Raw genomic sequence first — 13,497 nt, 5'->3', positions numbered from 1 at the left:
ATGAATTATGCCAGGCAGACACTGATTGCACTCCCACCCCCGCCAAGCAGACATCCATGCCAGGCAGCCATCCATGCCAGGCAGCCTTGGGTCAAAAGTAAATCAGATTGTTCTTCCCTCTCCAAACCGCAGAGAAATGAAATCAGCCTCTGCTCTTATTCAGCAGACTGATCCCGTGTTGGGATCCAGAGTTTTAATCAAATCCAGTCTGGTAATGCAATGCCTGTTATTGTATACTGAGACTTATTATCCGCACATAAAATGAAGATTAATATAAGAAATTCAGCAATCACAGAACAACATGTGGTGCAGGTTTTAGGTGTTAGCCACAGTAGTCAAATAGTCCAATAAATCTCACTGCCCACACCTCGCATCACACAGAAGTGGTGAGTTTGTGCGTTGTGTGTGTGTGTGTGTGTGTGTGTGTGTGTGTGTGTGTGTGTAAACACAGAGCATGGCGATAGCGTTTTTATTATATTTCAGAATGACAAATAGTTAGACATCATTTTTTGTTTCAATACACAAGAAAATCTTTATAGACAATCATTAGCTAGTTGAAACCAAATTAAATCATTTGTACACTTATATTTTACAATAACACTGTAGCTTTTCACTGGCTAATGCAATTTGCAGGAAGGTATTGCTATTTGTATAGTACAGCTAATAATTACAGTTGATATGAAAAGCCCCAAAATAAGTTATTTAAATACCAATTACATATACAGAATGTGTAACTCTTGTTAACCATTTCATATATGTAATTACGTTTTCTGTAAGACTGCAAAAGTAAATTGGAAGTTAAGTCATTGGAACAGGTTAATTCATGAACTATTATTAATTACATTTGTACATTGACTTGGCATTGGGAACTATACTAAGATAACTAAATCCCAGTATAACCCATTCAATCAAACCCTTTACATTACCTGAAAACAAATGTCTGCTTACAGACTTAAAGAACATTTTGCCAATTTTGCTTAAACATTTTTTATTTACTTTCTAAAGTGCATTTTACAGTGACAGTATTTTTTACATCTTAAATTTTAGGTATTTTTGTTTCTTTAAAAACTCCCCCTACAAGTGTCTCCCTAGCTAACCTGGAGCACCACTATGATTGAAGAGAAAAGGCATCAAACTTCTATCGAGTGTCCACTGCAAAAGCCCCCCTGTGTTACACCACTCTGCAAACTTGTATTTTGAAACCCGAGACAAGGGATAAGACTTGAATATTGTTTGCAATATGAAGTACTTCACATAACTAGAATGACATTACGTAGGTGGATCCACTCACACCGGTCTTGGACTAGGAATCCACTGCTAGGGACTCACAGGTCTGGTCTGCTGGTCAGTGAATGGAGATTCAGTACATTCCCATTCTCATCTGTACTCCCTGACTGTGTCTCTCTCTAAGACACTCCCCTTCTTCTTATTCTTGTTCTTGTTCTTGTTCTTCCAAGAGAGGCTCAGACGGACATGATAAACCAGCTGTTAGCTGGGTCTCTGTGGAACAGCTGTAGTCCTCCTCTTTGCCCCTCCTTCTGAGTGGATCATCTACATCATGTCTCAGTCTGTCTCTGTGGTCTGCAGTACTGAGCTGGTCTATGGCTGGCTGTTGAACACTGTGTTTAAATTAGACTTCATGTGGATCAACATCTGTGCTTAACAAGAACAGCAAGGACACCCCCGACAGAGCTATGTGGCTGCTAGCGTGTGTGTGCATGTGTGTGTGTCTTCTACTAACAATCACTGTCATTACAAGCACATTCAAAACATTTTGGCCCGGTGAGGCTTTGAGGAATCAAGCCTTAGTCAAAGATGGGGGTTGAAATGCCTACTGTATTTATAATGCTGAGTACATGAATACGTATTAATCTAATTGTTTTTTTAACATAATGGTTAGGCAACTTAAAATGAGCCTGGATAGATATATGGAGACGATATTGTCTGCAAAGAAAAGCTGATCTCCCATGGAAGATTATTAGAGCGGTACTGTGTAGATAGTCTTGTTGTAAGGACCTACATATTGGAGGATTACATGCAACCAAGATATGTTTTGAAATCTGCAATGTAATCTGAAATACTGTATAAACTCATGTCGAGATCTGTCTGACTGTTTATACTTACAATGACTGACATTCAGACTTTGACATTCCACAAAGCAGACACACAATACTTATTGAACACATACTGTAAAAACACCATGAAATTAAAATATATGGTACAGTATATTACAAAAACACTATAGCATGATAGAAAATAAGGATTTAAATCTTAATATAACAGCAATGTTTGCCTATTTCATGTTTTGTTATTTTTTTGTGTTAACTGCAATAAACCATGTTCTCCAATCTACTGTAGCATTTAGCAATGGGATTAACAACAAAGGTGAAATCTGCACATTGAAAGAAATTGCTTTGGCCAAGCTACATCCTCTTACTACTCTCTAGTGCTTTTCTCTTGCACAAGAGATACAAAGCAAACACTTCTGAAACACAGAAAAAAAACATAATTTAGTCTTTAAAAGGAGAGTTTTAAAAAAGAGTCTAAGAAAAGTGTGCTAATTTCCTCAAAGGCAGTTCTCAGTATTTTAAGACTGGGGGGATGTTTCAGAAGGGAACAGTCAGTTTTAAAGGCATCTGATAACTGTTCTCGGCAGTCGGAACAATCTCACCGTAAACATCTGAAAGAAAGGAATAGAAAGAGAGACATATTGATAAAGACGGGGGCATAAGAACAGGTTGCTGCTCATAAGTCTCAAGCGTTAGCTGGGCTGCAACTGCAAACCACCCGCACTCCGTAGTCCAGTCAAAAGTCTCAATAGGTGCTGGAAGCTGTGCTGTGGTCACTGTCGCAGTTATTCAGTTCTGCATTTATTTGCAACTGTGCTTTAGTCTCAACTGTGCCGTAGCCGTTCAACTGTCCCAGTTACACCTGCATGGGCTCCACTGTCACGGTTACGACTGTCCGTCTCTGTGTGCGCTGACCAATCGGGCCTCGCTCACAAGTCTACGGACGTGCCTCTCGTCCCGCACCCCCGCTTCCCACACACTGCTCTCTGTGAGAGAGGACACACGTCCCAACGTGTCATATCCTGCAGCTGCCATCGGTGTGGCGTACATGGGTAGGCCGATGGACACGAGCCAATCAGAGACGGTGCTCACGTGACCTGGGGAGAGTGGCTTCCTGCACATCTCTGTCAAACCTCCAAACGGGATCTGAGGAATACCGGGAAAAACATTTAGGAATTTTGTAAAAAAGTAAAAAAGATTTATACATAAAACATAGCAATGACACCGTAGTAATCTTTCCTGCAGTCAAATGATCAAATCGCCCTCTAGTGGCCTCATGGGTGGAATGTTATTCATATTTTTTATAATTTCATAATTGATAAATAAATAAAAACACACTCAGAAAATCTGGTGTTTCCATGTCAAACAGTTTTATTATATTTCAGTCTTCTGTGATATACAGTGCATTGGGAAAGTATTCAGACCCCTTGACTTTTTCCACATTTTGTCAAATTACAGCCTTATTCTAATACGGATTAAACAGTTTTTCCATCTCATAAATCTACACACAATACCCCATAATGACAAGGCAAAAACAGGCTTTTAGAATCTTTAGCAAATGTACAAAAATAGAGAGTCTTGATTCTCATGGTCAGATTCCTTTAGTTGCTTTTTGGCAAACTCCAAGCGGCTGTCATTTACTGAGGAGTGGCTTCGGTTTGGCCACTCTACCATAAAGGCCTGATTGGTGGAGTGCTGCACAGATGGTTGTCCTTCTGGAAGACTCTCCCATCTCCACAGAGGAACTCTGGAGCTCTGTCAGAGTGACCATCGGGTTCTTGGTCACCTCCCTGACCAAGGCCCTTCTCACCCGATTGCTCAGTTTGGCTGTGCGGCCAGCTCTAGGAAGAGTCTTGGTGGTTCTAAACTTCTTCCATTTAAGAATGATGGAGGCCACTGTGTTCTTGGGGACCTTCAATGCTGCAGAAATGTGTTGGTACCCTTCCCCAGATCTGTGCCGCAACACAATCCTGTCTCGGAGCTCTACGGACAATTCTTCCGACCTCATGGCTTGGTTTTTGCTCTGACATGCACTGTCAACTGTAGGACCTTATACAGACAGGTGTGTGCCTTTCCAAATCATGTCAGATTAATTTAATTTACCACAGGTGGACTCCAATCAAGTTGAAGAAACATCTCAAGGATGATCAATAGAAATAGGATGCACCTGAGCTCAATTTGGAGTCTCATAGCAAAGGGTCTGAATACATATGCATTTCTGTTTTTTATGTTTAATCAATTTGCTAAAATTTCTAAAAACCTGTTTTCGCTTTGTCATTATGGGGTATTGTGTGTGTATATTGTTTTTAAAATGTAATCCATTTTAGAATAAGACTGTAATGTAACAAAATGTGGAAAAAGGGAAGGGGTCTGAATACTTCCCGAATGTACCGTATATAAAGTGTAATATTGGGATGCAAACTCAAAATTGAATACATTTCAATTCTATATCTCTATATCTAATAATGTTTACATACTGTTTTACTCATTTCATATGTATATACTCTATTCTACTGTATTCTAGTCAATGCCACTCCGACATTATTTATATATTTCTTAATTCCGTTATTTTACTTTTAGATTTGTGTGTTTTGTTGTGAATTATTGGATACTACTGCACTGTTGGAGCTAGGAACACAAGCATTTCGCTACACCCGCAATAACATCTGCTAAATATGTGTATGTGACCAATAAAATGTGATTTGCTTTGGTACAGGGGTCTTCTAAGACCATATTTGTTTAAGACTACCAAGAAACACTCTGCTTTAGCCCACTACAGTAAAACATGTATTAAATATATCATCAGAGGAAAAGAACAGGTGCTAACTTTGCCCTGGTCGACTTTTGTAGGTATTTTCTTAAAACTGCATTGTTGGTTAAGGGCTTGTAAGTAAGCATTTCACTGTAAGGTCTACACGTGTTGTATTCAGCGCATGTGACAAATTGACTTTGATTTGAAGGCCATGTAAATGCTTATTGAATCTGTCCCATAAAGTACTCACAGCCATGCGGTGCTGCTTGCGGAGCTGCTTGACGCGAACCTGGTCCATGTTGGAGGCCACATCCTTCACTGGCTGCTCCAAGTCCTCACTGTAGCGCTGCATCAGGGGCTGGGGGATACCACACCGACCATGCTGGAGGGAGAGAGAAATGGAGAGAGACTATGGATGAGTGGGGAGAGTAGGAGAGGGACACAGACAAATGCATACACACAAACAAACATGCGCACACGCATACACACTTGAAAAATGTTGGCATGAGAACTCATGCACATTAGGAGGAGTGATTTCCATTGATAGATACCCTATCCCTGTGGGCACGACAACTCAATACTGATACTAAAACCCCAAACCATGAAAACCCTAAGTAACCATGACCTGAAGTAAATCTGTAATAAATCTGGGATGCTAGGCAGAGAAAACTTAAGCCCATATTTAAAGGGCTAGTGGAAATCTCTCCCCCACAGCCTACGCCCAGATTAGACAAGCCAATCAGAAACCATAGTGACTTCTCTCTCCGTTTAAATAGAAATGTCTGTCGGCCCCAGTCAACACCATAAAGTCACAGATCTAAACAGAAAATGCAGACTGTACTGTGCACTTTTATTGACTACGGTCACAGTGTTTGTCAACCTAAGTCTCTAGAACTGAATGTTTTCGAACAGCTCAGACACCAGAGGTTGATGTAGGAGCTAGCTCTCTCACTTTATTTGCTCATTTAAACATTATGAGTCTGGAGAGGCCCAGTTTCTGTCTGTTCATGAGGGATTGAAGTAGACTAATAATGTGAAATAACGAGTCAAAACACTGGCCAACTGACGAGCCCATTGGCTGGGAGATAAGCTCAGAGACAGAGACAAGCAAACGATGCGGGAGATCCCATAACATGTCATAGGTGGACTAGACTAGCCAATGGTTGCCATGCATGAACAGAGAATAAAAGGGAATTCAGTGGGGAAAACTTTTAAAACACTCTCTCTCTCTGTCAAAAGCTCTAGACACCTGGAGTCATGGCCAGTCCAGGACAACCCAGCCAAACTGGACCGAAGGCAACTCAGGGTGAAGGAATAGAGAGATGGAGGGTGTATGTAGATGTAGAGCCACAGCCAAGTGTCCTGTCTGACCCTAACAAAGCCCTTCTCTGAAGACGGCACCCCTAGTGACTGGACAGTGTCTCTGCACTGCAGCATTATTCCTCATTAATATAAAGCCAGCAGTACAGTGCAGTGCTGTAGACTGTCTGTCTGCCTGTCTGTCTGGCTCCGGCACGGTGTCTGACTGTTTAATAACCCCAAGCCGCCTGCCTTCACTGAGCTTCAGCCTCCTACAGAAGATTTTCTCTTCATTTTCTCTTCACTCTCTCTCTCTCTCTCTCTCTCTCTCTCTCTCTCTCTCTCTCTCTCTCTCTCTCTCTCTCTCTCTCTCTCTCTCTCTCTCTCTCTCTCTCTCTCTCTCTCTCTCTCTCTCTCTCTCTCTCTCTCTCTCTCTCTCTCTCTCTCTCTCTCTCTCTCTCTCTCTCTCTCTCTCTCTCTCTCTCTCTCTCTCTCTCTCTCTCTCTCTCTCTCTCTCTCTCTCTCTCTCTCTCTCTCTCTCTCTCTGCCCCCTATTTTTTTATCTATGTTTCTTTCTGCTGTATGGATACCAAAGCAACCCACTACTACTGTTGACAGGAAGCGAGAGCCATATGACAGGATACAGGATCCAGTCTTGTTATGTCTGAGTGCAGTAATCAAAACGCAGAATCAAAAGGCCTTGACGGCCAGGAGACAAAAACACAACCTTCTAATGCTTCTAATAATGTATTTATTGACCTGGAGTGTGTCCTTTAGTAGATTCCTACACTGACTTCTAATGTACTCTCTCACAGAGTGGGCCAGTGCTCCAATCTGCACTGTTTATTAAAGTGTTTCTTTAATTTCTTTAGTTGTGAGATGGTCTTAATGAAGCATACCCACATCTACGTGTGTCCTGTATAACCCCTAGCTGTGACAAACTGGCCTGTGAGTGTGAGTGAGGATGTGGTGGTTGTGTGTATTCTACACAGTAATAACAGGAACATAACCATAGAAGCAGGCTGTGGTGGATGGGTGTGTGTGTGTATTCTACACAGTAATAACAGGTACATAACCATAGATACAGGCTGTGGTGGATGGGTGTGTGTGTGTGTATTCTACACAGTAATAACAGGAACATAACCATAGAAGCAGGCTGTGGTGGATGTGTGTGTTCGTGTGTGTGTGTGTATTCTACACAGTAATAACAGGTACATAACCATAGATACAGGCTGTGGTGGTAACTGACTTTGTCTGAGTAGGGTTCCTCTGTGAGGTCGATGCCCTCGGCCTCCAGTCTCTGCTCCAGCACGCTGTGGAGATCGACAGCCATTTTAGCATAGGACACCTTCCTAGCCACCACCATCTTGCCACCACCGCCCTGGATCTGAGCCTGGGGGCAGGCCGTCTCGGGCAGGTCAGACAGCCAGGGAGGGGGCACGGCTGGGGGGGTGCCTGGTTCCTCTGGCTCTGGACAGCCGGTGGTGGCGGTGGTGGAGGCAGGGGAGGCTGGAGAGGTGCTGGCTGGAGAGGGGGAGGCAGGGGTACTGGAGGCCTTACTGGGGAGGGCTGGAGCACTGGGGCTGCTGATGACAGGGCTGGGGGGATGAGAGTGTGTGGAGGTATAGGAATGAGTGGGGGAGGAAAGGACAAGGGAGCGGTGGCGTATCCCATTGGCCAGGCGCTCCTTGGATTTCTTGACTGGAACGGGAGGGGGCACTGGGGGCTTTTTGGGGTGAGTCCGGATGCTCCTCTCCCTCAGCTGGGGTTCAGGAGGGCTGGGGAGCGGGCTGGGGAGGGTCTCCTGGGGCTGGGGAAGCGGTGCGGTGGGACAGGGAGGTCTGAGGGGCAGCTGGGAGGGCACAGGGGGTTGGTCAGAACGCCCTTTAGGGCTCACAGCACTCCCTCCATTCTGAGCCAGTGATGAACCCCCATCTCCATGACCCTGGAGGCCCTTCACCCTGCTGCTGTTACCCGACTTGGAGACACCTTTAGCGGGCTTGAGCTCCAGGCTGTAGTCCTTCTTCTGGTCGAAGGCCTGCTCCCAGTGGAGGTCCCCGAGGGAGTGGGATCTCTTCCAGGCCCGGGGGCCGGTAGCCTCCGGGGGCCCGTCCAGGTCCTCACAGCTGCGGCTGGCCGGCATCGGGGTCCGGGTCCGGCGGGGGCCCTTCCTCAGCCCCAGCAGGCTGAAGCCCCTCAGGGTGGGCTTGAGGAAGAAGTGCTTTGTGAACTTGGCTGTGCGCTCCAGCTTGCTCTGCTGCAGGGCCTCAGTGGACTGGGTCATGGGCAGGGTGGGGTAGTCTGGGGACTGAAGGCCCGCAGAGGAGCGGTTGGAGCGAGATGTCTTCCTGCTCTTGCCTGAAACACAGTAAAACATATCCCTCTTAATTTTAGAGCTGGGAACGGTTGCATAAACATATCCCCAGACTTTGAATTAAAACAGATTTAGGATAGGGACATAACAAAACTGAGAACTAATACTGAGGTGTACTTACTGCATGTATTGGATGTAATGGGTTTCATGTCACTATGGGTTCTGTGCCATTTGTACAGCATTTTTAATTTATCACTATCAGCTGTGAATGTGAACTTCGTCTAAGAGGACATGTGAATCTGAAACAACCCCGTTCACACACAGAGCTTTACAGCAGTGACACTGAAGTGTTCCTCTTCTGTGGTTCAGCCTCTGACCCACTACGGCCTTACATCAGAATGTTGATCATGATTAAGAGTACAGTTGGACACAGGGTCATGGGTTATCTGTCAGTAGAAAGCATGAAAACATGCATGTTACAGTATAAATCCATGTCATACTGCATATTCTACTTACACCACATGTTTATGTGGGTATGACATAGCTAAGACAAAACTAGATCGCGTTACGGTTAACTAGCTAGAGTAATAACAACAACAAGAAAATTATATTTTTGTGATTATAGCCTTATGAGTGCAATACTGCCAAGTGGGGGAGATGTGGAGTACTAGAGCTGGGCGATATGGACAAAAATCCATAGCAAAATGTAATTTACTGAATTATCATGATAACGATATATAGAATGATATGTTTATAACAATGTGCACCACAGTATTTATTTGTATTACCATTAAAACTCTACACCTTCCAGTCTTTGCGTTAAGCTAGTTAGCATTAGCTGGCGATACTACCTCTTACTTCCTTCATACTGGACGCAGAGACATAAAAATGGTATCCACGAGTTCATCTGACTCTGGGGAAAATCCCAAACTATCCCTTTAACAATCACCCATATTAGCAAAAGTACTTCATTTCAAACTTCAAATTTCATAACCCTGTAGGTTATTCATCGGTATGAACGATATCAACAAAATGTCCATAGTGGTCAGTGAAGATCATTTCCAGTTTATCGTCCCAGCTCTATGGAGGACTATACTTTCTTATTCCAATCCAGATGGTGCTATTATCATAATACAATTTCAGACGCAGGTATAAAAGTAGGAGGTTAGAGGCCAATTAACCATCATGGCTTATTGGAACAACATGAACAAGTGTGTAAAAGAGCACTAGATACCATATGGCAAGCCTCATGCAATAATGAATAGTGAAATGACATCACACACATCATACACAAATCAGTCATTTATCTCTACTAATTTGGACAGCATAGAAAGATTGATGCAGATTGAAGTCAGTCTGACATCATTGAAGTTAATGTGGTGTTTCAATGTGCTTGTTACTGACAATTTCACCCAAAATGTTGCCTGATATTTGGCCCAGCTATCCCCTATCTCATGCTAGCTTCCAATCATTTGTTTAATAGATATTTAAGACTTGCTATCAGGGCATAATAAATAAATATTGACCCCAAAGTCAGATGTCTGCTTTTCAAAATAAATCAATATTTAAACACAGACACTGAGCAATGCTGATTCTTTGTGATAGTGGTACATTTGTAGTTTTCTCTTTGTAGCTCATTGTAATGTCCGGAGAAACAAGTATGACAATGCAACGTGGATCACAGTTATGTAACAGTTATGCTCTGAAGACCATGTCCAATATATACAGTATATACAGTATATATATATGACAGGGATTTGGGCCTTGTCGGGTGTCTGAAGTAAATCCTTTGCGTCTGCCTCGTGTGTGTGTGTGCAAAGGATTTACTTCAGACACCCGACAAGGCCCAAATCCCTGTCATTCGCATGAAGAAGAGACGGAGATATCGCGGACGTAAGTCGGGGTGCCTTGTCCGATGGTGAGTGGGTAATCCGCCTCTACCATCAGTCCTATTAGCCAACGTGCAATCATTGGATAATAAAATAGATGAGCTCCAATCAAGACTAACCTACCAATAGGACATTAAAACTGTAATATCTTATGTTTCACTGAGTCGTGGCTGAACAACAACATGGATAACATACAGCTGGCTGGGTTTTCTGTGCATCGGAAAGATAGAACAGCTGCCTCGGGTAAGACAAGGGGTGGCGGTCTGTGTCTATTTGTAAATAACAGCTGGAGCACAAAATCTAATATTAAGGAAGTCTCGATGTTTTGCTCACCTGAGGTAGAGTATCTCATGAAAAGCTGTAGACCACACTATTTACCAACAGAGTTTTCTTCTATATTTTTCATAGCTGTCTATTTACCCCTACAAACCGATTCTGGAACTAAAACCGCACTCAACGAGCTGTATAAGGCCATAAGCAAACAAGAAAATGCTCATCCAGAGGTGGCGCTCCTAGTGGTCGGTGACTTTAATGCAGGGAAACTTAAACCCGTTTTACCTAATTTCTACCAGCATGTTACATGTGCAACCAGAGGGAAAAAAACTCTAGACCACCTTTACTCCACACACAGAGACGTGTCTCCCTCACCCTCCATTTGGCAAGTCTGACCATAACTCTATCCTCCTGATTCCGGCTTACAAGCAAAAACTAAAGCAGGAAGTACCAGTGACTCGCTCAATACGGAAGTGGTCAGATGACGCAGATTCTAAGCTACATGACTCTTTTGCTAGCACAGACTGGAATATGTTCCGGGATTCTTCAGATGGCATTGAGGAGTACACCACATCAGTCACTGGCTTCGTCAATCGATGATGTCGTCCCCACAGTGACTGTACGTACATACCCCAACCAGAAGCCATGGATTACAGGCAACATCCGCACTGAGCTAAAGGGTAGAGCTGCCGTTTTCAAGGAGCGGGACTCTAACACAGAAGCTTATAAGAAATCTCGCTAGACCCTCCGTCGAGCCATCAAACAGGCAAAGTGTAAATACAGGACTAAGATTGAATCATACTACACCAACTCCGAGGATGTGGCAGGGCTTGCAAACTATTACGAACTACAAAGGGAAGCACAGCCGCGAGGTGCTCAGTGACACAAGCTGAAGGACTTCTATGATCGCTTCGAGGCAAGCAACACTGAAGCATGCATGAGAGCACCAGCTGTTCCGGACGACTGTGTGATTGTGTGATCACGTTTTCGTTAGCCGATGTGAGTAAGACCTTTAAAGAAGTCAACGTTCACAAGGCCGCAGGGCCAGACAGGATTACCAGGACGTGTACTCCAAGCATGCGCTGACCAACTGGCAAGTGACTTCACTGACATTTTCAAACTGTCCCTGACCGAGTCTGTAATACCAACATGTTTCAAGCACACCACCATAGTCCCTGTGCCCAAGAACACTGCCTAAATGTCTGTAGCCATGAAGTGCTTTGAAAGGCTGGTCATGGCTCACATCAACACCATTATCCAAGAAACCCTAGACCCACTCCAATTTGCAAACCAGATCCAACAGATCCACAGAGGACGCAATTTCTATTGCACTCCACACTGCCCTTTCCCACCTGGACAAAAGGAACACCTACGTGAGAATGCTACTCATTGACTACGGCTCAGCGTTCAACACCATAGTGCCCTCAAAGCTTATCACTAAGCTAAGGACCCCGGGACTAAACACCTCCCTCTGCAACTGGATCCTGGACTTCCTGACGGGCCACCCCCAGGTGGTGAGGGTAGGTAACAACACATCTGCCACACTGATCCTCAATACGGTGGTCCCTCAGGGGTGCGTGCTCAGTCCCCTCCCGTACTCCCTGTTCACCCATGACTGCATGGCCAAGCACGACTCCAACACCATCATTAAGTTTGCCGATGACACCACAGTGGAAGGCCTGATCACCGACAACGATGAGACCGCTTTTAGGGAGTAGGTCAGAGACATGGCAGCGTGGTGCCAGGATAACAACCTCTCCCTCAACGTGATCAAGACAAAGGAGATGATTGTGGACTACAGGAAAAGGAGTGCTGAGAACGCCCCCATTCTCATCGACGTGGCTGTAGTGGAGCAGGTTGAGAGCTTCAAGTTCCTTGGTGTCCACATCACCAGCAAACCAGCAAACAACCAAGACAGTCGTGAAGAGGGCACGACAACGCCTATTCCCAACGCCTAGTCTCAGGAGACTGAAAAGATTTGGCATGGGTCCTCAGATCCTCAAAAATTTCTACAGTTGCACCTTCGAGAGCATCCTGACTGGTTGCATCACTGCCTGGTATGGCAACTGCTCGGCCTCCGACCACAAGACACTACAGAGGGTAGTGTTAAAGTGTTAAACAAATCAAAATATATTTTATATGAGAATGCCATGAGTGTGCAAAACTGTCATCAAGGCAAAGGGTGGCTACTTTGAAAAATCTCAAACACTTTTTTGGTTACTACATGATTCCATATGTGTTTTTTCATAGTTTTGATGTCTTCGCTAATATTCTACAATGTAGAAAATAGTAGAAATAAAGAAAAACCCTTTAATGAATAGGTGTGTCCTGTCACGGATCCCCCCGGTACTGCTGCTCATTCCATTCACCAGCTCCGGAGGTCTACGTCACTGAACTGGATTCATTACCACCAACCCCGGACTGTCTTGTCTCATTACGCACACCTGGCTCCCATTCCCCATGATTAGTATGTTATTTATGTGCCCTCTGTTCCCCATTGTCCTTGTCGGTTATTGTTCCCATGTCCGTTGGTCTTGTGAGTACCTGTGCTTTGTTGTTTCGGCTTTCGTGCTACGTGTATTGTGCACTTGTTATTTCGGGTCTCGTTCCGTGTTGTGTTATTACGGGTCTTGTCCCGTGTTATTATTAGAGGTTTAAACATCGCTCTTTTGTTTGTTTACATCCCTGTATATTTTACACATGTATTTGTTATGGGCTTCGTCCCTGTGCTTTTTCATGACATGTTGTATTTTGGGGTGAGTAATAAAACCCCCCTATTACGTATTCCTGCGCCTGTCTCCGATCACTATACAACGTGACATGTCCAAACTTTTGACTGGTACTGTATGTATAAAGTCATAATGCATGCAAGAGGATGGTTAAGAGAGGTACAGATGTAGA

At 44.1% G+C, this 13,497-nt stretch overlaps 1 protein-coding gene across 1 annotated transcript in view; it reads right to left on the bottom strand.

Annotated features, from left to right (window-relative positions):
- Positions 1–452: 452 nt before the first annotated feature.
- Positions 453–13,497, bottom strand: part of LOC120019078 (SAM and SH3 domain-containing protein 1-like) — a 309,614-nt gene continuing 296,569 nt past the window's right edge. Inside the window, exons 17-19 of the mRNA XM_038962317.1 lie at positions 7,370–8,478; positions 5,072–5,203; positions 453–3,215 (exon numbers count right to left, since the gene is read on the bottom strand). Of these exons, the coding sequence (XP_038818245.1) occupies positions 2,955–3,215; positions 5,072–5,203; positions 7,370–8,478 (1,502 nt within the window). The 3' untranslated portion in view covers positions 453–2,954. The remainder of the gene's footprint in view (positions 3,216–5,071; positions 5,204–7,369; positions 8,479–13,497) is intronic.

The sequence above is a fragment of the Salvelinus namaycush genome, chromosome 24, assembly GCF_016432855.1.
Source record: "Salvelinus namaycush isolate Seneca chromosome 24, SaNama_1.0, whole genome shotgun sequence".
In the NCBI taxonomy this organism is placed as follows: domain Eukaryota; kingdom Metazoa; phylum Chordata; class Actinopteri; order Salmoniformes; family Salmonidae; genus Salvelinus; species Salvelinus namaycush.
The sequence above is the reverse complement of the archived record's forward strand: the minus strand, read 5'-3'. Positions and strand labels throughout refer to the sequence as shown.